General features: G+C 44.0%; 1 protein-coding gene across 1 annotated transcript in view; it reads right to left on the bottom strand.

The window, feature by feature from the left end:
- The window catches only part of LOC119963080 (ethanolamine-phosphate phospho-lyase-like), a 53,617-nt gene that overhangs the window by 17,997 nt on the left and 11,875 nt on the right, over window positions 1-23,745 (bottom strand). Inside the window, exons 2-8 of the mRNA XM_038791657.1 lie at window positions 20,560-20,678; window positions 18,875-19,034; window positions 17,718-17,792; window positions 15,732-15,825; window positions 14,428-14,544; window positions 12,304-12,386; window positions 9,429-9,654 (exon numbers count right to left, since the gene is read on the bottom strand). Coding sequence (XP_038647585.1) covers window positions 9,429-9,654; window positions 12,304-12,386; window positions 14,428-14,544; window positions 15,732-15,825; window positions 17,718-17,792; window positions 18,875-19,034; window positions 20,560-20,678 — 874 coding nt within the window. The remainder of the gene's footprint in view (window positions 1-9,428; window positions 9,655-12,303; window positions 12,387-14,427; window positions 14,545-15,731; window positions 15,826-17,717; window positions 17,793-18,874; window positions 19,035-20,559; window positions 20,679-23,745) is intronic.

The raw sequence follows: 23,745 nt of genomic DNA, 5'->3' as shown, positions 1-23,745 counted from the left end.
TGACAAACACTTGACGATACACTTAGAGACAGGCTGGTCTGTGGTCTCAGAAATGAAGCCATCCAAATGAAACTGTTGACTAAAGGTGCATTAACCCAGAAAACTGCTGTGGAAATTGCTAGTTCCATGGAACTGGCAACAATAAAGAGGCTTCGTTGATTGGAATGCAAGCAAACGTTCATAAGATGGAGACTTCCAGAAGCAGGTCTTCAAAAAATGTCATCACAGTACTCGAGTGGGGCATTCAGCAGGAGAATGTTGGAGTAAAGAGAATAAATGCAAATGTTTTGGTAAAGTAGGCCACATTACCAAGGCATATTGGTCACACCATCAGCACAAAAGAAGCGTACCAAGAAAAACACAGCCAGGTCTGCTGATCAAGTTCATCAGTTAAGTGATGGAACCGAAGACTCACTTGTTAAGTCAGCTTAAAGAATTCAAGCTTGGTGTCTTATCAGTTAAAGGAGAACAGCAAAGCTTTGGGGTTTATCCAAATCTTAATAGAAACACCATCAAGATGGAAGTGGATAGGGGACCACAGTATCACTCATGCCCGAGACAAGATTCAGTCAGAAGCTAAAACATCTTCCTTCAAAACCATCAGATGTTATCCTGAAGACAGATACTGAGTTAGATTCACAAGAGGTACTGCCGACAAGTGAACAGGAAGACATTTCCGTGAGCTCATAGAGCCAATTTCCTGAATGTTGGATACTACCTAAACGATACAGACATCCGCCAAAGAGACTATCTTACAAGACACGATGATGTTAAAGCGTTGAAAAGAAAAGTCGTTGGCACTAAAGGAGTAAATGGGGAGTGGTGTATTGTATTCAAGTAACACTATTGGCTGGTGAAATGTCACATGATATGCAGTGACATCAGCAGAGCGTTTTGCAGTCTTTTGGGGAATTCCCCATTTTACACTGTAGGAGCAACAACTCTGAATAAACATTGCACTATGTTTTTACAAACTTAAAGCATGACAACTCTACTGCTTTTTCTCTTTGCGACAACAAATATATAACAGTAGTCCAGTGGCATCATCACTGCACCGCCACCTCCTCTCGAGAAACACAGAACATTTATGACACAGACGAATTCCATTCAATCCTTCATGTTCGTCAGTTGAGAAAGAGCTGTGCAACCTAATTCCAGTTTCCAGGTAAAAGCAAATTACGGCAGATGCTGGAATATGAAACAAAAAAATATCTGGACAATCTCAGCAGGCCTGACAGCATCTGTGGAGAGAGAACGGAGCTAATGTTTCTCTCTAGTTTTGACAGAGTCATACGATCATAAGACTTAGGAGCAGAATTAGGCCATTCGCCCCATTTAGTCTGCTCTGCCATTCAATCATGGCTGACATTTTTCTCATTCCCATTCTCCTGCCTTCGCCCCATAACCCCTAAACCCCTTATTAATCTATTTCTGTCTGAAAAACACTTAGTGACTTGGCCTCCATAGACTTCTGTGGCAATGAGTTCCACAGATTCACCACCCTCTGGCTGAAGAAATTCCTCTTCAAAAGGATCATCTCTTCAATCTGAGGCTGTGCCCTAAGATTCTAGTTTGTCCTACTAGTGGAAACATCCTCTCCATGTTCACTCTATCTAGGCCTCACAGTATTCTGTAAGTTTCAATGAGATCCCCCTCATCCTTCTAAACTCCATGGAGTACAGACCCAGAGTCCTCATATGACAAGTCCTACATTCTGGGTAACATTCTTGTAAACCTCCTCTGGATCCTCTCAACGGTCAACACATACTTTCTTCGATACAGGGCCCAAAACTGCTAACAATACTCCAAATGGGGTCTGACCAGAGCCTTATACAGCCTCAACAGAACAATCCTGCTCTTGTATTCCAGCCCTCTAGACATGAATGATAACATTGCTTTTGCCTTCCTAACTGCCAACTGACCCTGCAAGTTAACCCTAAGAGAATTCTGAACTAGGACTCCCAAGTCCCTTTGCGCTTTTGATTTCCGAAGCCCTTTCCCATTTAGAAAATAGTTTATTCCTCCATTCTTCCAACCAAAGAGCATAACCTCACACTTTTCTGTATTGTATTCCATCTGCCACTTCTTTGCACACTCTCCTAGACTGTCCAGATCCTTCTGCAGCTCTATTTCCTCAACACAACCTCTACATATATTTGTATCATCTGCAAACCTAGCAACAATGCCCTCAGTTTCTTCTTCTAGGTCATTAATATGTATTTTTGAATATCTGTAGTCCCAACACTGACCCCTGCGGAACACCACTAGTCACCAGCTACCAGCCTGAGAAGGGCCCCTTTATCCCCACTGTCTGTCAGTCAGTCAGCCAATCCTCTATCCATGCCAGTACCTTGCCCCTAACTCTATGGGCTCGATCTTATTTAGCAGCCTATTGTACGGCACTTATCAAAGAACTTCTGGAAATCCAAATAGATCACGTCCACTGGTTCTCCTTTGTCCAACATCCTCGTTACCTTCTCCTCAAAGAATTCTAACCAGATTTGTCAGGCATGACCGCCCCTTGACAAATCTGTGCTGACTCAGTCCTACTCTACCATGCACTTCTAAGTACTCAGTAATATCATTCTTAATAATACTCTAAAATCTATCAACAACCAATGTCAGGCTAACCGGCCTATAATTTCCCGTCTTCTGCCTCCCTCATCCAGACTCGAAACATTAGCTTTGTTCTCTCTCCACAGATGCTGTCAAACCTGCTGATTTTGCCCCGCATTCACGGTTTTTGTCCCAATTTCCTGATGTTGGCCCACAGGTAATGACAATTGAAGTATCTATACAAGCACATTCTAAATGCAATGACGGTTTCTTGCTCTACAACCCTTTCAGGCAGTCAGTTCCAGGCTGTGCACCATGCTCTGGGTGAAAATATTTCTCCACCAACATGCCCCTCTGATTCTACTCCCATAGAACATAGAAAAATACAGCACATAACAGGCCCTTCGGCCCACGATGTTGTGCCAAACCTTTGTCCTAGGTTAATCATAGATTATCATAGAATTTACAGTGCAATTACTTTAAATCTGCACCACTAGTTATTGATCTGTTAACCAAGAGAAAGAAGTTATCCCTATCCACCCCCTCTAAGCCTTTAATTTTATGCATCTCATCCAAACTCTCTCGAGCCACTTTTGGTTCAAAGAAACCAACTACAATCTATCCAACCAAATCCAATCAACCAGTATATGATAAGCATGGTTGAGGGGGACATGATAACACATGGTGACTACTGCCCCAATAAAGTGTATTGTGTTTTGGTAAATTAGTCACTGCACTTTAAGGAATGGAATATCGTGCAACGGAAATTTGACTTGAGGCTTTTAATTGCCAACCAAATTGATGAAACAGCAAAATAACAAAACATGTATGCTTTTCCTCCCCAGAGTAAAGATTGGAATTCATCTGTCGGTAACTTCCAAAGCCAACTCTACTAAAGTGCGCAGGGTTAAGGGCAGTCGAGTTTCAATGGTGGAAACATAGACCACAAGGAGAGCATCTTAGGCACTGCCAGACTGGAGAGATCAGGAATCGTAGGGAAATTGGCTGCTCCTGGGGTGGTGATTGTGGGGAGCTGTTTAAAAGAAGTGTTGAAGTAATTTTTCAGCCTTATGGTTGAGGTCCCATTCCCATTTCCCTGGACTAATGGACTTGTACACTCGTCTTCAATTGAGTGCCTTGTACACAAGTCTCACAGAAATTAATTATTTTGGACAGCAACTATCCCAATTGAAGCTCATTTAACTTTCGGAGAAGCCACAGTTATGCTGGAACTAAGACAAAAACACTTCATTTTTGCCAACACAGTGTAAATGTGTTTCTTTTAAGCATAGGACCGTGAGAAGAGCTCATGATCACATATTCTCATCACCACAAAGACATGGGGCGGGATTATCTCCTATCCGGCAGGGTGGGGGGTCCCGGCGGGTTGGAGTGGCGTGAACCACTCCGTCGTCCGGCTGCCCCAAAGGTGCGGATTCCTCCGCACCTTTAGGGGCCAAGCCCTCACCTTTAGGGGCTAGGCCCGCGCCGGAGTGGTTGGTGCGCTGCCGGCCGGCAGGAAAGGCCTTTGGCGCCACGCCAACCGCGGCTTAAGGGAACCGGCGGGGGGTCGGAGATCTACGTCCACCCCAGCAGCATGTTTTACAGCAATGTGTAGGTAGCCTGCCATTGGCCGGTGGCGGGAATTTCTAGTCCCGCTGCTGACAACAGGGCTTCCTATTGTTCACATGCGAAGTCGTCGTCGGGACCGGAAGATTCCGCTGGCGGGAATAGCCAGAAAATCCTGCCCTGCGTTTACATTTTGTTTTTGGATAACAAAAAGTGGTGATGATTCTGCTTTCCCATTTACACCTCCTGCACACTTACCATTTGCTCCTTAACACTACCATCTCCTTTTGTTCTGCGTCATCATCCCTTTTGTCACTTAATCACTCCTGCCTTACAAATCAGCACACATTGCGTCATTATCCCTTTCGTCACTTAATCACTCCTGCCTTACAAATCAGCACACATTGTGGATGCTGGAAATCTGAAAGAGAAACTAATAATACTGGAAATACTAATAAACAATTGGACATGCTGATCGATGAAAAGGTTCACTGCCCTAAAAGGTTAACTCCATTTCTTTCTCCAGGTGCTGAATGACCTGCTTGAGTATTGTCTGTTTTTATCTCTACCATGTATCTTCCCTTTTGTTCTTCACTCTCTCCAACATTTCACTGCCTCTGTATTTACTTGAAACCTGTCACCTCTCATAGCCTTTTCAGCTATGATAAAAACAGTAGCTGTGTTTTTCTCTTTACAAATGCTATCTGACCTGTTGTGTATTTCCAGAATTTTCTGTTTTTAAAACCAAATTTCCATATCCAAAGCATTTTGCTCCTGTATTTCCATCACAAAAATCCCTATTTCCATCCACCATGACCTCACCCAACAACACCCCTGCCTCAACCCATTTGCTGCAGAAACACGCAATGCTTCTGTCAGCCCTAGATTTGTCTATTCTAGCTTTTTAATTTAGGCATAAATCTCCTACATTTTACCTTCTGTAAAATTGAGACAACCTGCTGCATGTCTTAACTCTCACCAAATCCTGTTCACGCATCTATCCTGTGCTTGCCGATCTATATTGGCTCCCAGCTTCGATTTTAATTTCTCCCCCTGGTTTTCAAATCTTTCCATGACTCTATCTCTCCCTATCACTAACCTCCTCCAACCCTCTGGAGATATTTGCACTACTTCATTCTGGCCTCTTGCGCATTCCCACGTTTGAAATTTTCCACCACTGGTGGCCATGCCTTTAATAATAATAATAATAATCTTTATTAGTGTCACAAATAGGCTTACATTAACACTGCAATGAAGTTACTGTGAAAATCCCCTAGTCACCACATTCCGGCGCCTGTTCGGGTACACAGAGAGAATTCAGAATGTTCAAATTACCTAACAGCACGTTTTTCAGACTTACGGGAGGAAACTGGAGCACCCGGAGGAAACCCACGCAGGCACAGGGAGAGCGTGCAAACACTGCACAGATAGTGATGCAAGCTGGGAATCGAACCTGGTGCTGTTAAGCGACAGTGCTAACCACTGTGCTACCCTGCAGCATTAGCTGCCGAGGACCGACACTCTGGAAAACCCTTCTAAATATCTTCCTCTGAACCACTTCTCTGACTAAGCTCCATGCCAATTGGACTGCAGCAATTCAAGAAGGCAGCTCACCACAATTAGGGATAGGCAGGTAACAAATGCTGGCTCAGCCAGCGAAGCCCACACCCTCATGATTGAATAAACAAAGTGTGTCTGCGTGTCAAATGTTGTTAGATATCAGTCCTGACAAGCACCTGGGTACATTTTATTATGTTACAGATGCTAAATAAAAGCAGGGTGTTATTGTAGACTGAACAGCAACTACTACTCTCTTTTGGGATTAACTCAGCTGCACAATAAAGTACTGGATCCTGAACATCTAATAGTAGTAAGTTTGAGTACAATATTGAGAGAAAACTGAGGCTGGGTCACCTCTCTTTGCCAATCCAGATCTAAATTCTCTAACTGTTTAGCACAGGACTAAATTGCTGGCTTTGAAAGCAGACCAAGGCAGGCCAGCAGCACAGTTCGATTACCGTATCAGCCTACCCGAACAGGTGCCGGAATGTGGCGACTAGGGGCTTTTCACAGTAACTTCATTTGAAGCCTACTTGTGACAATAAGCGATTTTCATTAGACAGGAAAAGAGAAAAATCTTTTTTTTAATATAAATTTAGATTACCCAATTATTTTTACCAATTAAGGGGCAATTTAGCGTGGCCAATCCACCTACTCTGCACATTTTTGGGTTGTGGGGGCGAAACCCACGCAGACACGGGGAGAATGTGCAAACTCCACACGGACAGTGACCCAGAGCCGGGATCGAACCTGGGACCTCAGCACTGTGAGGCGGTTGTGCTAACCACTAGGCCACCGTGCTGCCCTAAAGAGAAAAATCTTAACAATAACAACAGAGAATCCTATGAGCCATGGGGAGATTTACAAAAGAGAATGGAGACAAGGAGCTGAATTCTCTACTTCCCAATACCGGCAATGGGAATAGAGATCAGGCAAAGGATTTTTTTCTTCTTTGTTTTATAAATTTAGAGTACCCAATTAATTTTTTCCAATTAAGGGGCAATTTAGCGTGGTCAATCCACTTACCTGCACATCTTTGGGTTGTGGGGGCGAAACCCACGCAGACACGGGGAGAATGTGCAAACTCCACACGGACAGTGACCCAGAGCCGGGATCGAACCTGGGACCTCGGCGCCGTGAGGCAGCAGGGCTAACCCACTGCGCCACCGTGCTGCCCTAGATCAGTCAAAGAATAGCACGCAATGGAAAAACCGCGATTTGTGCCCGGTGCTGATTCAGTCGCCATGCTTCAATCCCTTGCTGCCGGTGTTATTTGGGTTAGTGCCCCGAGCCGGCAGGTCCATGCACAACCATCATTTGCATGGATTTAAATCTCATTAGCTGGTTGGACACTTCGGCCGGGATTCTTCCAAACGGGGGCCACTGTTGACGCTGCCGTAAACACCAGTGTGTTTCATGTCGGCGTCAACGAGCCTCTTGGCCCAGCGATTCCGTGGCCCACAGGGGACCAGACCCTGATCACGGGCCTGGCCGTCAAGAGATCCCCCCTCCCCCGAGACCAATCCCCCCACCAGGACGGGCATTGCAGCCGCGACGCCGAGCTCCCGTTGGGTCTTACCGTACGTGATCCAAGTCGGCGGGAACTCGGCCGGTCGACCGTGGAGAATCGCCGCGGGGGCCTCTTTTAACAGCCCCCAACCGGCACCACGTCATCCGCGCACGCGTAACTGGCGCTGATTCTCCAATCGTCGGAGGTTTTGAGTCCCGACATCAGACTTGATCGCGGGATGCCCCATTCTCCGTGATTTAGGCGGGGAAGCTCCGAGAATCCCACCTTTTATGTTTCACCTTTCCGCAATGCTACGCTCCTAATGGACAGAGGTCACACAGGTGTGAATTGGTACTAGTATTTACAAGCAGGTCCTGGGTGCGACGGGTGATACAGCTGTTGAGGGAGAACAGGAGGCTCAAAAAACTCTCAAATTTTCTCAAACATTATCGGGCTCACTGAGGGGTTGGCTGTCGGGGATGTGGGGAGTAGCGGCGAATGACTTGGTGCCAAAACCGTGGACTTGGGGTGTCCTCCTTGGGATCAGGGTGGCCTGATTCAGACTGCCATTGCTGCAGTATGTGTATTAAATGCACCCTGTGGTGCTACTTACAGGCTCCTGGCTGCTCACACTGCTGATTTCTCACTGTGTCCTGTAAATGTTCAGTGAGCCTCTGGTGAAATGGGAGCCCACCCAGGCTGCCCCTCAGGAAACCCTCATACCCCAGCGGTATCAAGGGGATGGGTGTGGCCAAGCTCAATAAGTGGCCCATTGGGTGTTGGCACTCCTCAGAAGCCCTGCCCCACTGCAAAGGAAGCAGGGGATTAGCAGAGCTCACCCCAACCGAAGGACACTTGCACCATGGCCTGTGGAGCCATCCCTGGTTCTCTCTCCCTCTCAGTGCAGAGGCCCCACCAGTGACCTCCATCCCTCAGGATCACCAGCTGTCATGTCTTGGTGAGGCTGGCAGCACTGACTGCCTCTGCCACCACCTTCCAGGCACTATTCAGGAGGGTGGGCCTGGGTCTGCTGCCCATCCTACACACCTCACTGGCATTAATCAGTGGGTTCACCTCGGACTCCCGATATCAGGGGTCAGGCCTTTGCTGAACCATCTTTGTGGCTGCAGAGGGTGCGTGGCAAGTGGAGCACCAGGTTATTTTCGCCCTAATTCTGGCCTCAGGAGTTACACCACCCAGTGGACCAGAAATTGGAAATCGGACACAGTTATTTCACAAATACTTTTTTTTTCTTTTTAAAAAAAATTAGAGTACCCAATTCATTTTTTTTCCAATTAAGGGGCAACTTAGCATAGCCAATCCACCTAGCCTGCACATCTTTGGGTTGTGGGGGCAAAACTCACACAAACACGGGGAGAGTGTGCAAACTCCACACAGACAGTGACCCAGAGCCAGGATTAAACCTGGGACCTCGGTGCCGTGAGGCCGCAGGGCTAACCCACTGTGCCACCGTGCTGCCCTCCGTCACAAATTACTTTAAGTTTCCTTTGCACAAGTAAAGGTCCAGATACCATTGACTAAAACCCTGCCATCATCCAGATCCACGCCACCCATGTCCCCCCAACCACCAAACGCAGCCCCTAGTTTCCTCCTTTTATTGGAGCACAAAATCTCACTGCGATTGGTGCAAAGAGCAGCACTTTCTAAAACCTCACGCCTTCTAAAGTCGAGCCTGGAAGTGAGATTGTCGGTAAATCATTCAACAAAACTATAACAGCAGTAGATACACATATTTGTGCACTTTCCAGTGGGGTGAGAGTTCAGAGTCACTGGGTAAGGATCCAAAACAGCAACTCTTAGCTAATTTTTCTACTCCCTGGTTCAGGATGTTTGGTCAACAGTAGTGAGACTTTCACTGGCCTGGCTAAAATCAGTTAACTCACTCCTTTAAAAAAAAAAAAATTTAGTGTACCCAATCATTTTTCCAATTAAGGGGCAATTTAGAGTGGCCAATCCACCTATCTTGCACATTTTTAGGTTGTGGGGGCGAAACCCATGCAAACACGGGGAGAATGTGCAAACTCCACACGGACAGTGACCCAGAGCCGGGATCGAACCTGGGACCTCAGCGCCGTGAGGCCGCAGTGCTAACCCACTGCACCACCGTGCTGCCCCCCAGTTAACTCACTCCTGACCTAGGATCCAGGATGGCTCAGTTTTGCACATGCAGTTCTCTAAAAGCCTTAATGAACTAGAATCTTCAATAACTTACTGTGTTAAAATATTCAAGCCCAGATGCTCCAAATGCTTCGGCAATTTCCTTAGTTGTAACCACACACGACATGGGATGGCCATTTCCGATGGGTTTGCCCATGGTGATAATGTCTGGAACAAAATCCCCTCCTTGCAACTGGAAGGCCCAGAAATGTTTTCCGACTCGGCCGAAGCCCACCTGGACTTCATCGGCTATAAACACTCCCCCCACATTATGCACGTATCTGCAAACAAAAGCAGCAATCCAGTTCCACAAGACGTAACAATTCACAAGCTGCAGAATAGATCCTTGACAAAATTAGGGTTTGTTAATGTTCCAGTTAAAGACTGGTAGATTTCTTCATTGCATCTATTCAGAAGAATATTTTGTTTTAAACTATGATTTAGAATTTAAAAAAAATTCATTTACGGGATGTGGGGTCGCGGAGTAAGCCAGCATTTATTGCCCATCAGAACGTGGTGGTGATTTGCTTTCTAGAACCGCCCAAGTCCTTAAGGTGTAGGTTCAATTGAACAAGTGACAACCATGGAGGAGGATTTGGAACTAGAGTTTAAGTTCTGGATATCTGAAGAGTCAGTAAGACTCCATGGACCTTTAAAAATGGCAGCCAGGACCTGGATGTCGAGGCCCTGCCCCCATTTCTGGCGGATCCATTTTTTGCCACTAAGAAATGAAAAATGAAATGAAAATCGCTTATCGTCACGAGTAGGCTTCAAATGAATTTACTGTGAATAGCCCCTAGTCGCCACATTCCGGCGCCTGTTCGGGGAGGCTGGTACGGGAATTGAACCGTGCCGCTGGCCTGTCTTAGTCTGCTTTAAAAGCCAGCTATTTAGCCCTGTGCTAAACCAGGGAAGATGGTGGGCTGTGATTTGTGCGGGCAGGAAACTAGAACTCAGCAGAGACATTTGAACTTGTGCGGATTTCAAACAGACCCGATTTTGGCTGTTGCAAGGACCTTAAGCCGCAATCGGAGAGTCACAATTGGATGGATTAGATGTAAACACTCTTGAAGGGACAATAAGGTCTGTATAACTACAATCAGTTTTTCAAATGGACCTGCTTTTCAGTCTTAAAAAAATAGGCTGCAGTGGTCAATGCGAGTTCACAAAACCCTTGTGCCGGATTACTTTGATACACAGACAGAGATTAGAAAAGATAGGAGTGTCTGGTCACGCAGTTTCAATCAAGCTCATTGTTAACATTTCCCCCAAGGGCCATCACTGTGTTATCATGAATAATATGGGTAAGTTTCAAATGCTACAAATATCTCAGCAGGACTTTCTGAGTTCAGTTTGATTGATAGCTTAAAGAAGCTATGAGAGAACTGGGTTTTGTTGTTATAAAAATAAACTTCTGCGAGTCATTTGAAAACGGCAGACATAACCAAATTCTGGCGTTCACTCTCCCATTTCTGGCACCCCCAATTTTTGCATTACATGGTAAGGGCGTGTGTTATAATCCTGCATCCTCCACTCTATACCTAGCCAGTTTTATTGCAAGGGTAGGTATCTCCTAGCATACATCTGTTTTTATGGAGCAGGTCAACTTCTTGATTTATGGCCACTCAGGATTTATGAACCACAGTCTGGATGAGGGAACCTTTTGAAAGGTAAGGTTGAAAGGTCCTACCACTGCCCTCCCCATGCAATTCAGTACCAACTCAGGAGCCTCATTATGCATCTTTGGCAGAGAGCCCAGACTAATAAAAGGATTCTCTCAGTGGGATTCAGTTTTGACAGCTGGCAAGAATTGTTGACTTCATTTGATTGACATTTTAAATGATTACAATAAGTGTTTTTATCTGTGATTTCTTTTGACAGAATCCCAATATATAATGCACTAGATTAAACGGTATGAAGTGTTTAAGGCTTAGATATTGGTATTTTAATGGACTGTCTGATTGACACTTTTATGTGGTTTTAGGAAAAGCAATTGGTTTTCAAACGAACATTGTGCATGGGTGTGTATTTTCTCAGCAGTTCACCATGTGTGATTATCATGATATGGCTCATTTGTTCTGTACAAAGTGTTCATTGGGTGTATGGGCATGGGTGAGCCATTAGTTGGCATGGGCCTAAGGGGCCATTGTGGATGGGAGGCATGAGTTTCCATTAGGAAGGCATGAGGAGTGGGTAGGTGGTGAGGCTTGAAAAAGTTACAATGCAACTGGAGGTGTGAGTGTCTGTCTGTGTGTGGGGGAGGGGGGGGGGGGGGTTAACATGTTTAATATGCTGACACGCAATGGGTTTAGATTCACATTCGAGTTCCAGGACTCAGCGGCAATGTCAGAGTGAGGCAGAGCAGAAGCCAGGAAATTCCTGGAAGGGATGGAAGAAAGAAAAAGCATAAAAAGGTACTTAAGATTGTTCTCGAGATCTACTTCGCAGGTGGGTCAAAAGAGACGGTGATAGAGGCCTCAGTATAGATTATTTACCTTTTCTCTTTGCTGAATGTTAAAATGTAGAATAGGGAAACACCACATGGCAAGGTACAAAATATAAAGGCAGCTTTTCCATAAGGTAGGTTAAAGAATATATAAATAATATGCACAAATTTCAAATTATCACACCCCAAAGCATTAATTAGTGGCCAGCTCAGAGCATATAAAAATTTTTATTTTTTATTTTTTTTTAGAGTAGCCAATTTGTTTTTTCCAATTAAGGGGCAATTTAGCAAGGCCAATCCACCTACTCTGCACATCTTTGGGTTGTGGGGGTGAGACCCACACAAACACGAGCTCAGAGCATTTTAAAACCCTAACTACTCTTATTCTTGGGAAAGAAAGATAGAAAATTTTGATCATAAAGTAAATTAAAAGCTACATCAGTCTTTCTTTCCTTAAAAAGAGAAACATAAACTATGTACATACTGTGCCACTTTCTGGAAGTAGCCAGGTGGTGGGATTATTTGACCTCCGCAAGACTGCATGGATTCAGCAATAAACGCAGCCATCTACACAAAAGAAGATGACATGAATACTACATATCTCAAGCTTGTACTGTGCTAAAAGGAATCAAATTGTCAGTGCTGACACCGAAAGCCAGGGGAAAGAACAGTTAATCACTCCACAGTCACTTAAACAAAAAAAAACAAGGACATTTGAAATTACTGTACATCTTCAGCATACTCTGCAAACTAGAGTAATCCATCGTTTCTGCGAGGATACATGTCATTTGTAAAAATATGGCAACAAGAAAGTTTCTGTACCTAGGGCTGAAAATCCACTGACTCCTGTCATCTTGAATGTGCTGGTTGATGTCCCCAAGTAAAATGTCTTTAGGCAATGCTTCAACAAAATTGTTAACTGCTTTGGTTTATTTTAGTGGAGTTTCAACCCTGGCTGTGTTTGCACAGGTTGCTATGAAGAGTAGGCCAGTTAGCAATAGTGCAAATATTTCACATGAAAAGGTCAAAGGCACAATATGCAATGGGCTTCATTCAAGGCTCCTTGATCGACAAGGGATCCATTTTAGTACATTTTACGTCCCTAAATCACAAAAGACAAGTTCTCTGTCTGAATTTGCAAAGTTATCAATATATTAGGTAAAAAGTTACGAGCCCTCCCTGGATATTACAGTTCCACAGTAGATGGTCCTCCTGGAAATAAACCACGTCTCTGGCCTTGGTGAAGTAGTGAGAGAGTAACTGAGCAAGCTGGTGCTTCAAATATATTACTGCACAAATGCCACTTGCACATTTGGCACTAGCTTTTACTCTCTCTGCGACTGACCAACATCATGGCTACCTGCAAAAATATCCAATGAAGAGGAAAAAAAAGAAAAAAAAACTATCCATTAGTAAAGGAAAGTATAAGGTCATGACCTACCTAACCTTTTGGACTGATGGTTAGGACAAGTGATTTGGCAACAAACGGTGTAGTCCAAATTGCCACATTTTGCATAAAAGGTGCTGGAGGAAGTACAGTGGGTTGAATTGGTAAATTATAACCTGCAACAAATCACTTGCCCTGCTGATGGCTGACTCTATTTACAATACAATGTGTCAGGACAGGGGAGTTCCCTCAGAGTTCCTCTCACTCTGTCATTATAACTTTGCCAGAAGTCGGTCAGAATTTCCCATTGCAGGTCTGGCGGAGTTGCAAAGGTGCGAGTGCAGGAGCGGCTCCGAGATAACCCCCAGATAGTAAATTAATTTAGTCGCTCTGTAACATGCAGGAGTTCCAGCGCAGGACCAATTCTTCCAGTGACATTTCAAAAGGCACAAATTATTCAGAATTGCCCACCAAACTCAGAAAAATACTTCCCAGTTCGATAATATTTTTCTTCTGTTTCCACGTCAATCAAAGTTGGGCCTGCCGAAGTGATTTTGTGAATCAAGGTGAAATTGGGAAGACTGCCATAACTCAGTTCACAGTCTGCACTGCTTTTGCTCCCAGCTCTCAGGGTTGAAAGAGCCAGATTTTAATGGAAAGCTTTGAGGTGTCTATCAAATACAGCAAGGTACCAACTTCGTCACATTACATCACAACTGTACCTCATTTGTACAGCTTTGTTGTGCTTTCCTGTCAAAACAACTTTTATCCAAGACGTGGGCTGATTATTGAAATTCACAGCCCCATTTTTCACCTTTAAAACATTTTCAAATCTATTTTCTGTCACAGCTCATTTGGCAGATGAACATTAGGTCCAAGCAAAAAAAAAAGTAGGGTGGGGGAAATCTTTTTGCAAAAATTATACTTCAAAGAAGTAAAACTTATCACAAAGGATCATAGCTATATTCTTGTCATTCTGCAAGAAAACATATGTACAGTAGGATACTGAAAGTTACATATTAAGTATCAATACTGTCGCAAGTTTAATAGCCTAAAATAATTTTAATAAATGTTTTTGCTTCAGGTCAGAAAGCTATGAAAAAAGAGACACATTTTAAAAACTTGTTTACTCCTAGGTAATTTTGGATTTGGAAGCAAAATTCTGTATGGGCAATATTCATCCACCACAGCACAACCAGTTTCGTTCAGCGGCCTACAAACCTTGCGGCCTTTCTTTTGCGCCTCTTGGATCAGCAAGTTTACTTCACCTGCGTAGGCTGAGGCAGGATCAGGATGGTCCTCTCTGTACCTTCCTCTGTAGATGTCTGGGGATGGTGCCTTAAAGAGGATAAAGTAAAAATTTGATTTACAAAGCTATGTTGAACAGCATAACAAAAAGAAACACAGGTTTCAGGTAGTCACGACCCGAAGCAGTCCAAATTCGATCGCACCCAATTTCTTAGGTCGAGTGTGCGATGGATCCATTTTCAGTGGCTCAGTGAAACAAAAATAAAGAAACCTTCCTGTAAAATATGTCTAAAATGGCCAAACATTCATGCTACTCTGAGCTGACAGCTCACAATATCTATTGACACTTCTTCAGTTCTCTGCAGATGATGCTGACTGGGTGCAAGTTCATAGGCAGTGGCTGCTGCCAGATAACTCACCCAAGTGGCTATTCTTTGTGCATGAGCTTACACAGCTTCATACACAAGCCTGATTGTGTCAACACTTGCATTTCGTCACAATTTGATAGTTGCAAATTAGCAGTAAGAAATGGTTTATTTTTCTCAGTCCTGCCTAAACATGCTAATTGTAGCTTCCTTACTATCGTAGTAGAGATTAGTCAGATAGCTGGCCAGCAATGGAAGAAAGATCCCAGCTGATGCACATGGCTCAGTTCCAGACAATGAACTCTTTTACAACGGAATACCTCTTGGAAGGTATTTTGTCGTGGGGCCAAATCTTCTCAGTTTTGGAATCGCCAGAGGCCAGACATCTGTGGGTCAGGACCCTGCGGACATCCTGACGTATGGACCTATGTGAGAATTGCCTGGGAAGTTTAAACTTCTAAAGGGAAATTCCCCTGTTACCCGGGACCCTCTGCAAATATCGGCGATTCTGAGATTTTGGACTGTTCCATGGTACATACCTGAATAATGACCCAGGAAATGCTGAGCAAGATTAAAACCCAGTTTAACACCTGGGTAACAGCACCCTGCAATCACCGCTTCCTCCTCCCCGAGACTATCCCTGCAATCCGCATCTACTCCCCCATCCACCCAGCTCTCCGCACGATCACACCCCCCCCCCCCCCCCCCCAACCATCTGACTAACTCCTAACCTGACAACTTCCCGCTTGATGCAGAAGGAACGCACACCAGCATCAGGTCAGGAAAATCTTCCAGTAGCAATCCGCTCCTCGTGGTTCCTGCACTGAAAGATTCAGGCCAGTATCTACTGAATGTTTGCTTGCTAACACCATTTCCAAAGGGCAAGAAAGGTTAACTATGACCAATACTCACAACATGCACAAACTCCTTTTGCCCTCCTGAGGGAAGCTCACGGAATTTGTAGGGGCTGATGTCGATCAAAGACGTTAAGTGTCCGTGATATGCACTGTATGGAAAGTGAAAGAAATCCTGGATCAATCCAAGACCTTGGAACTTGGACTGTCAGGGTTGCAACTTCATCACAATACTCTTTGTCTTACATGGATATAAATCTTTCAAATACTTGCAGCAAATTTTCCTCTGCCACTCAATGTGGACTGAAGGTACCAGACAGCTTTTACAAATCACAGGGAAAAGTGGATAATTCTGAAATACTAACAACAAATTTGCATTGAAGTGACAAAGTCTCTCAAAGCACTGTATTGGGACAGAGGAAGAAAAATAGTCTTTAAGCAGGGTCTTAAGGAGAAGAGAGAGGCTTAGAGAGGAAATTCCATAGATTGGGATCTGGATGGATGAAGACACAGCCACTAATGGTGGGGCGATGAAGGTGCAGGATGGTTAAGATGTCAGAGTTGGAGGAACACAGTTGTAAGTGAGTTACATAGACATAGAATTTACAGTGCAGAGGGAGGCCATTCAGCCCATCGAGTCTGCACCGGCTCTTGGAAAGAGCACCCTACCCCCTACACAAGGTGAACACCTCCACCCTATCCCCATAACCCAGTAACCCCACCCAACACAAAGGGCAATTTTGGACACTAAGGGCAATTTATCATGGCCAATCCACCTAACCCGCACATCTTTGGACTGTGGGAGGAAACCGGAGCACCCAGAGGAAACCCACGCACACACGGGGAGGATGTGCAGACTCCGCACAGACAGTGACCCAAGCCGGAATCGAACCTGGGACCCTGGAGCTGTGAAGCGATTGTGCTATCCACAATGCTACCGTGCTGCCCCGAGTTGTGGGGCTGGAGATTGTCACAAAGCTAGGGAGGGACGTGTATACAAAAGGTTTTGAACAAAAGGTGAGAATTTTTATCTAGTCGACCTGAAGACAACAACCACATTGGGACACATGATGATGATGTGCGTTAGGATAGGGACAGAGTTCTGGATGAGTTTTGGTTCATGACGGATGGAGGAAGGAGGAAGGATGGGAGGTCAGGCAATACAGGCTTGGAATTGTTGTGTATGCAGCTGGCAAAGGCATGGATGCGATTTTCAGCAGCAGACTGGCTAACGCAGAAGCTGAGGTGAGTTATATCAGAGAAGTGTGGTCCTCGTAAAAGAACATATGCAGATTTAATAGGTGCACTGACAGTGAAAACATGAACAACTGGAAACACTGGATGGGTAGGAGAAAGCTGTGACTTAACAGAACGGTTGGGAGATCTTTGTTAGGTGAACTGAGATTTTAATATGACAAACCTATATAGTTAAAGATACAAAGTCAGAATTCCATTGTTTTTACAAGTCTTATGCGCCCTGCTGCAATGTTTAAAGTGCCAGAGTTGGAGGAACACAGTTGTAAGTCAATAGTCACAATATTAGAAGACTTCATGCTCCCATCTCACTCCCATCTCATGCTGTAAACAATCAACACATATTTTCTGGCTGAAACAGAACAAAATAATCTGTCTGATAATCTTGGTAATGAAGGATTGAACTCAATGTCCATGATTAATACAAGAATTTGGTGTTGTAGCACACTACAAACTCTTCTTGCCTTTTACTCTTGTGGTACAACAGTAAGAACACTTCAGATAAAATGCTATTCCTAGACTTTAACCTTGACACAAAAAAGTAGCTTGGCAATTCTAGCAGCCAGAACAAGAGAAATGCTTTACTCTTGTCTAAAAATAAGTAGCCCACACAAAGCCGGTCTTTCTCTCAACCAAAAACTATAAAAGCATCAATATAAAGGAATAATAGACTGCATTTGAATCCAGGTCCCAGAGCCTTGATTTAAAACTGGTTGAACTTCTAGTCTGACTTTCAGGACTAAAAATGACCGATTTCAACATGTACATCCTATAAATTTCCACTACTTACTGGTCAAGGGTAATGATATCTTGGTGACCTGTATACTGGCGAGCTAGTCGAAGGGCAAGATCATTGGCTTCGGAGCTGTTACAAGAAAATACAATATCACAAGAATGGACTGAACAAATGCACCATAATAACATGCACGTGTGCCAAGTTCACAGTCGGTACAAGGTCTATGAATGTAAGAGACTCCTAGGAACATTCAATATACAACTTTACACAGGATATTTAATATACAACTTTGCACAGCAGAGTGTTAAAAGATGAAGTTTCTCATGGTTCACCCAAGGTTGGGTGAACATTCTCATCTATATGACTGCAAATAATGCCATTTGTCAGAAGGAGAAAATCTTGAGATCTGATCAAAATGAATAGAATGCATATCATACATTATCTAATTTTAAGTGTGAACGCTGGCAGAAATTAAGGAACACAGTTAACTACTTCATACAGTGGAGATCAGATAGAACAAACCGGACGATTCTAATCACCAATTTGATTTTCTTTTCATTTCAACTTCAGTACAAATTCAAGCATGGCAGTATTGAGGCCATGGCATTCAATATTCTCTCATCTCAAATTTATCAATGCAGATGGGCAACCACAAGTGGAAGAGGGCGCACGATGGCAAATCAGAGGTTCTCCATGGGGAGAAGTTGGAGAGAGAACATATAATTCATGTGCAGACTTGAGAAGGAGCAGGACTCCAAATCATAATGGTTGCACCAATGTATGCGAAGGGCAATGTCATTAGTCTGAAAAAAACCCCAGAAAACACTGGATAAACTCTGTGGAGAGAGAAGCAGAGTTAATATTGAGTCCATTAACCCTTCTGCAGAATCTCCCCAATCTCAGTTCTGTAGAAGAGTTATGTGGACTCGAAGCATTAACTCGGTTTCTCTCTCCACAGATGCTGCCAGAACGGCTGAGTTTATCCACCGCTTTCGGTTTTGATTTCAGATTTCCAGCATCCACAGTATTTTTCATTTAATTAAGTTATTAAAGTCTGTATTGAAATAAAATTGTGCTTAAAGATAGATCACTGTCGTCACCATACTGGACCCCAAATGCCTTCATTAAAAAAAGTGCAAACGTATAATTCCCCTTACTTCCTATTCCTCTCAAAAACATGCAAACAGGATAAAATGTGATCCCAGCATTACCCCGAGTTGACAAAGTAGCAAACGGAAAGTTTGGGGGAGAGAGTGGCAGTGAGTTGTTTGGCGTATTGGACAAGATTATCATGCAGGAAACGAGAGTTTGTGTTCAGCAGTTCCATCTGCCTGACAGCAGCTTGCACCACGTCCGGATGGCTATGTCCCACTAGAAAAAAAGGACAAAAGACATAATACAAATGAAAACTCAATCGGAGCAAAGGCTAAAAATTCCCTTCTACTTTTGTGCAGAAACAAACAGAGAATGCTTGATATTGTCCATGACTGACAAACCACTATCAAATTCACAAGAATGCAATACTTCAATGAAGCAGAGTCAGGATGTAGTAAATGAGAGTGCATGGTAGACATTCACCCATTTTGTTTGGCATCCTTGCTCTCAACAAACCAGAATTCTTGCCATAGTTAACAAACTGATAGAAATTGGCTTTTCTGGGTAGCTATAGATGATATAGGTAAAAGGTTTAATTGAGAACTCATTAAGAATAATTAACTGAAATCATATTAAGCATTAATTCAGTGGAACTATAGCTGGGAATTAATCAGATAAGAATCTGTATTTTCACATTCACAAGCTGCTTGAGGCCTGCAAGGTCAGTGACTCAACTAGCTAAAAGACCCTGTTGTTTGGTAAAAACTGGGTGGCTGCCCAGTACGGGCAGTTCCGTTTCTATAGTAACAGCCAGTCTATGTTGAGATGCAGGTGTCGATAATTTGGGAAATTGGCAAGCGATGGTATGGGAAATTCACACCGATATATTTAAATACATATCTCTCTTAAATTAATGGACAGACACTTGGGCCGAATTGGGTGAATTATAAATTAGTTAAAGCCAATCGTAGCTGTAAAGAATGCAAAACCTTAAGATAATAATCTTCTTAAGAATCACTTGTCGGGATGGAAAAATCCATTCCGGAATCAATCTATCTCTTTCTGAAACCTATTTTCTCGGCTTGCTTTTGCTAAATCGCCATCTTTCTTTTGTTTAAATCATTCAGTCTTTTTATACTGTGTGTGTTATGATTTGAAGAATTACCACGATTTGTATTTTAAACTCAACCACTGTATTCGCTAAAGACAATCAATCTGACTAGCTTGCTAAAGGGCTAGTCGGAATTCTCTGAATGTTGTATTGAAAATAAAGTTACAAGTGGGCACCACAAGCTGACTAATAAAGCTCAACTGAGCTTTGCCAATAAGCACAGACTTGATCTCTGTTATTTGGGAAGGGATAACGGATATCCAGGGTTCCGAATAGACACAGAGATCCATCACCATAGTTAACAAACTGGCTGTACTTTAGCCTTTACCTCAAACAGGTGCACCGAACTGCACCTGGACAACGCTGCTGCTTTTAAAAATCAACCATTCCTTATAAAAGCAAGTCAGTTTATTGCAAGATTGGAGTTAACAATTCTCACCCTTTAGAATCAGGCTAGAGGTTGCTAGCCACATTTCAATCACCAATCCCTTACCCTGTGTTGCAGCTTAAGTTTTCACCCCTCTACTCTGAGCTGGATTCAAAAGCAAATTACAGAGCTACAAAAATATATTTAAGCTACATCATTCAGCTTATTTGAATTTAAAAATGAAGAACTCAATGCTCAGCTGGAAGTTAAGCTTCTGTATTACAGTGTTGCAATGCATAAAGTTATAAGCAGCAGCTCCTTACCATGAGCTACATTGTTAATGCAGTCCAAGAACTTGGTGTCATTCTCATCATACATGTACTGGCCCTGGGCGCGGATTATCTTGAGTGGGTCCTTTGAAAAGAACACCTTGCATGATGGCCTAAATAGAAACAAGTGATAGAGGTCAAAAGCTGAACTGTATTTAGTAGTTTAATACAAACAAAACAATTTACAGGTTATATAACCACATTTACAGACTATATAACCTAAAAAAAAGGCTTTCATCAGAATCCCTACAGGAGGTTATTTGACCTATTGAGTCAGCACCGACCCTCTGTAAGAGCACCCACCGAGGCCCACTGCACCCGATCCCGGTAACCCCACCTAATCTTTGGACAATAAGGGGCAATTCAGCAAGGCCAATCCACCTTTGGACTGCGGGAGGAAACTGGAGCACCCGGAGGAAACCCACGGGGAGAATGTGCAATCTCCACACAGTCGCTCAATGTTGCCCGGGTCCCTGGCCCAGTGAGGCAGCAGTACTAACCATGGTGCTGCTCCAATATCTGGTTAATCAATCCTGAGTGGGAAGATCACCAGCCAATTTGAAAGATGATTACCACAGTAAATACCAACACAAGATTTGGAATTAGGCCCTGGGATCTTTCCCAAGGAACGGGCTCCACTCTTGCCTGGAAATCACGGCAGGAGCTATTAGCAATTCGCCTCTGTCTGCCATTCTAATTCAGGTCAGATCCAATGATTATTAACACTGGAATAAAAAGAAACACCTTGTGAACTATTGTCTGTTAACATTGGCAACACTAATTCTGAACCTATAATTGCAGAGATTGAGGAATAATTGTGCTAATCTTACTTCTTTGCTGAACACTTCAGATTCATCAATGATATAGAAAAAATTCCTGACTTCCCCAAATCAAATTTCAGCAGTCCTGATGCAGTGCTTTCCTTGTTGGGAACATCTTAGCAATTAGGGCATTCCCGTACAGAAAGTCACATCTGATATGTGCGCCCAATGTGCAAAGCTCTGCTGCTTTGTACGTCAACTCCCTCTCTCACCCTTCTGACTTCCCACGCTGTTTCAGCCAAGTTTAATACAAACAGTTCCTCATTTCCCCCTCCAGATGCTCTTCAGCCCTCTGGCTCGAATGTTGTTTCCAACAAGTCTGCCTGACCTTCTGCTGAATGCTCTCATTTACATTCCATTGCTTTTCTGCTCCTTCTTGAGCTATTTAATTGACCTTTTGTTTCTCTTTGAATTAATTTTCACAACGGAGATTATCTTTGTATCCCATACAACTCCCTACCCCATTTACATCTATTTAAAGGTATCAACAGTCCTTATGAAGACACTTGGAATATCCTGTACCTTTTAAGCAACAATGTCCTGGGTCAATGTACTGTACACCAGAAAGAAGTCACAAATTGCCTTTCCATTGTAACTGCACATTGCTTCCCGAGACATTCAACTAGTGTTGGTTACTAGCATGAAATAGGCAGCACAAACTAAACCTTGGCCCAGAGAGGGTGGTGAGAGACCCAAGTTACTGGGTAAATTTGCCTTCGGACCCTCATTTAAATTCAACTGGTTAACTGTATTGAAAGAAACCGATTTGCATTGTACGGTAAGTCATGTAAAATTGGAAGGGTTACACATTTTCTAAAAAAAGGTATATATATATTTTTTTATGTTTTTGTTTTTCTCATTTTGTGTTTCACACTTCAGCTCAAAACTTAAATTAGGGCAGCACGGTGGCCTAGTGGTTAGCACAACCGCCTCACGGCGCTGAGGTCCCAGGTTCGATCCCGGCTCTGGGTCACTGTCCGTGTGGAGTTTGCACATTCTCCCAGTGTCTGCGTGGGTTTCGCCCCCACAACCCAAAAATGTGCAGAGTAGGTGGATTGGCCACGCTAAATTGCCCCTTAATAGAAAAAATAATTGGGTAATCTAAATTTAAAAAAAAACTTAAATTACATGTTGCATACCCACGCAAAGCAAAACATAGCAAAAAACAAAACAGAAAAACAAACAAGGGAACAAGTTGAAATTATTAAACAGGAGCAAAGAAAACGAAGATAAAAGTGAAGGCAAAGACAATCAGAAATCTTCGCATATATTTACAGGCCATTTTCTCCCCTCCCGCTGCGGCCATGTTCCCCGTTTCGGTGGTCAACAAAGAACAAAGAAAAGTACAGCACAAGAACAGGCCCTTCGGCCCTCCAAGCCTGTGCCGACCATGCTACCCGTCCAAACTAAAATCTTCTACATTTCTGGGGTCCGTATCCCTCGATTTGTGTATTTGTCAAGATAAACGTCACTATCATCCCTGCTTCCACCATCTCCTCTGGCAGCGAGTTCCAAGCACCTACTATCCTCTGTGTAAACTTACACTCCTCTTGTACACACCTCCGTGTGGCCCGAGCGCTTATTTAAGGTGTGTCTTTACCTTTTACTTTGCATTCCAGCTTGCTCTGAGGCCTGCCCCCTGCAGATTTGTCCCTTGCCTCTCTCGCCTACTTGGCATGCCTTAGCACTCCCCCAAACCCCCGTTTCCCTCCTTCTCCCATGGTTCGTTTGCGATGGCTTCCCCCTCTGCCACTCCCTCCCACGTCTCTCCTCGACCCCTTCACCTCTCCCCACTGGGCCCCTCCCCTACCTACCTCCCTGGCCCCTCCCCCACCTCTCCCCTCCCCATCTACTTGTTGCTGGCTACGAACAGATCCTGGAAGAAGTTGGTGAACAGCTTCCAAGTCTTGGGGAAACCCTCTTCCGACCACCAGATGGCAAATTTAATTTTCTCCAGCCACCTTCCCCTCCCCCTAAAGAGTTCTGGCTGTTGTGAATCCCCGGAAACCGCCACTTTTGGACATGGCTCCACCCTCACCCGACCTTGGACACAAAGAAGGTTGTCCAGAACCCGACGAGTCTGGAGCAGGCCCAGAACAGGTGGGTATAGTTGGCCGGGTCTCCCTGGCACCATTCACATTTGTCCTCCACCTCTGGAAAGAACCCACTCATTCAGGTTCTGGTTAGGTGCACTCTGTGCTGTGTTGGGCTCAGCCCTGTGCATCCGGAGGTGAAGGCACCCTGTGCAGTGCTTTGATCCAGAGTCCTCTTCCCTATCTCGATGCCCAGTTCTTCCTCTCATTTTTCCCACGTCTTAACCAGCGTGTAGCGCACCACCTCCAACAGTCAAACCTACAGG

This window comes from Scyliorhinus canicula, chromosome 3, assembly GCF_902713615.1.
Source record: "Scyliorhinus canicula chromosome 3, sScyCan1.1, whole genome shotgun sequence".
Taxonomy (NCBI): Eukaryota; Metazoa; Chordata; class Chondrichthyes; order Carcharhiniformes; family Scyliorhinidae; genus Scyliorhinus; species Scyliorhinus canicula.
Note: the sequence above shows the minus strand (reverse complement) of the source record. Positions and strands in the feature narration are given on the sequence as shown.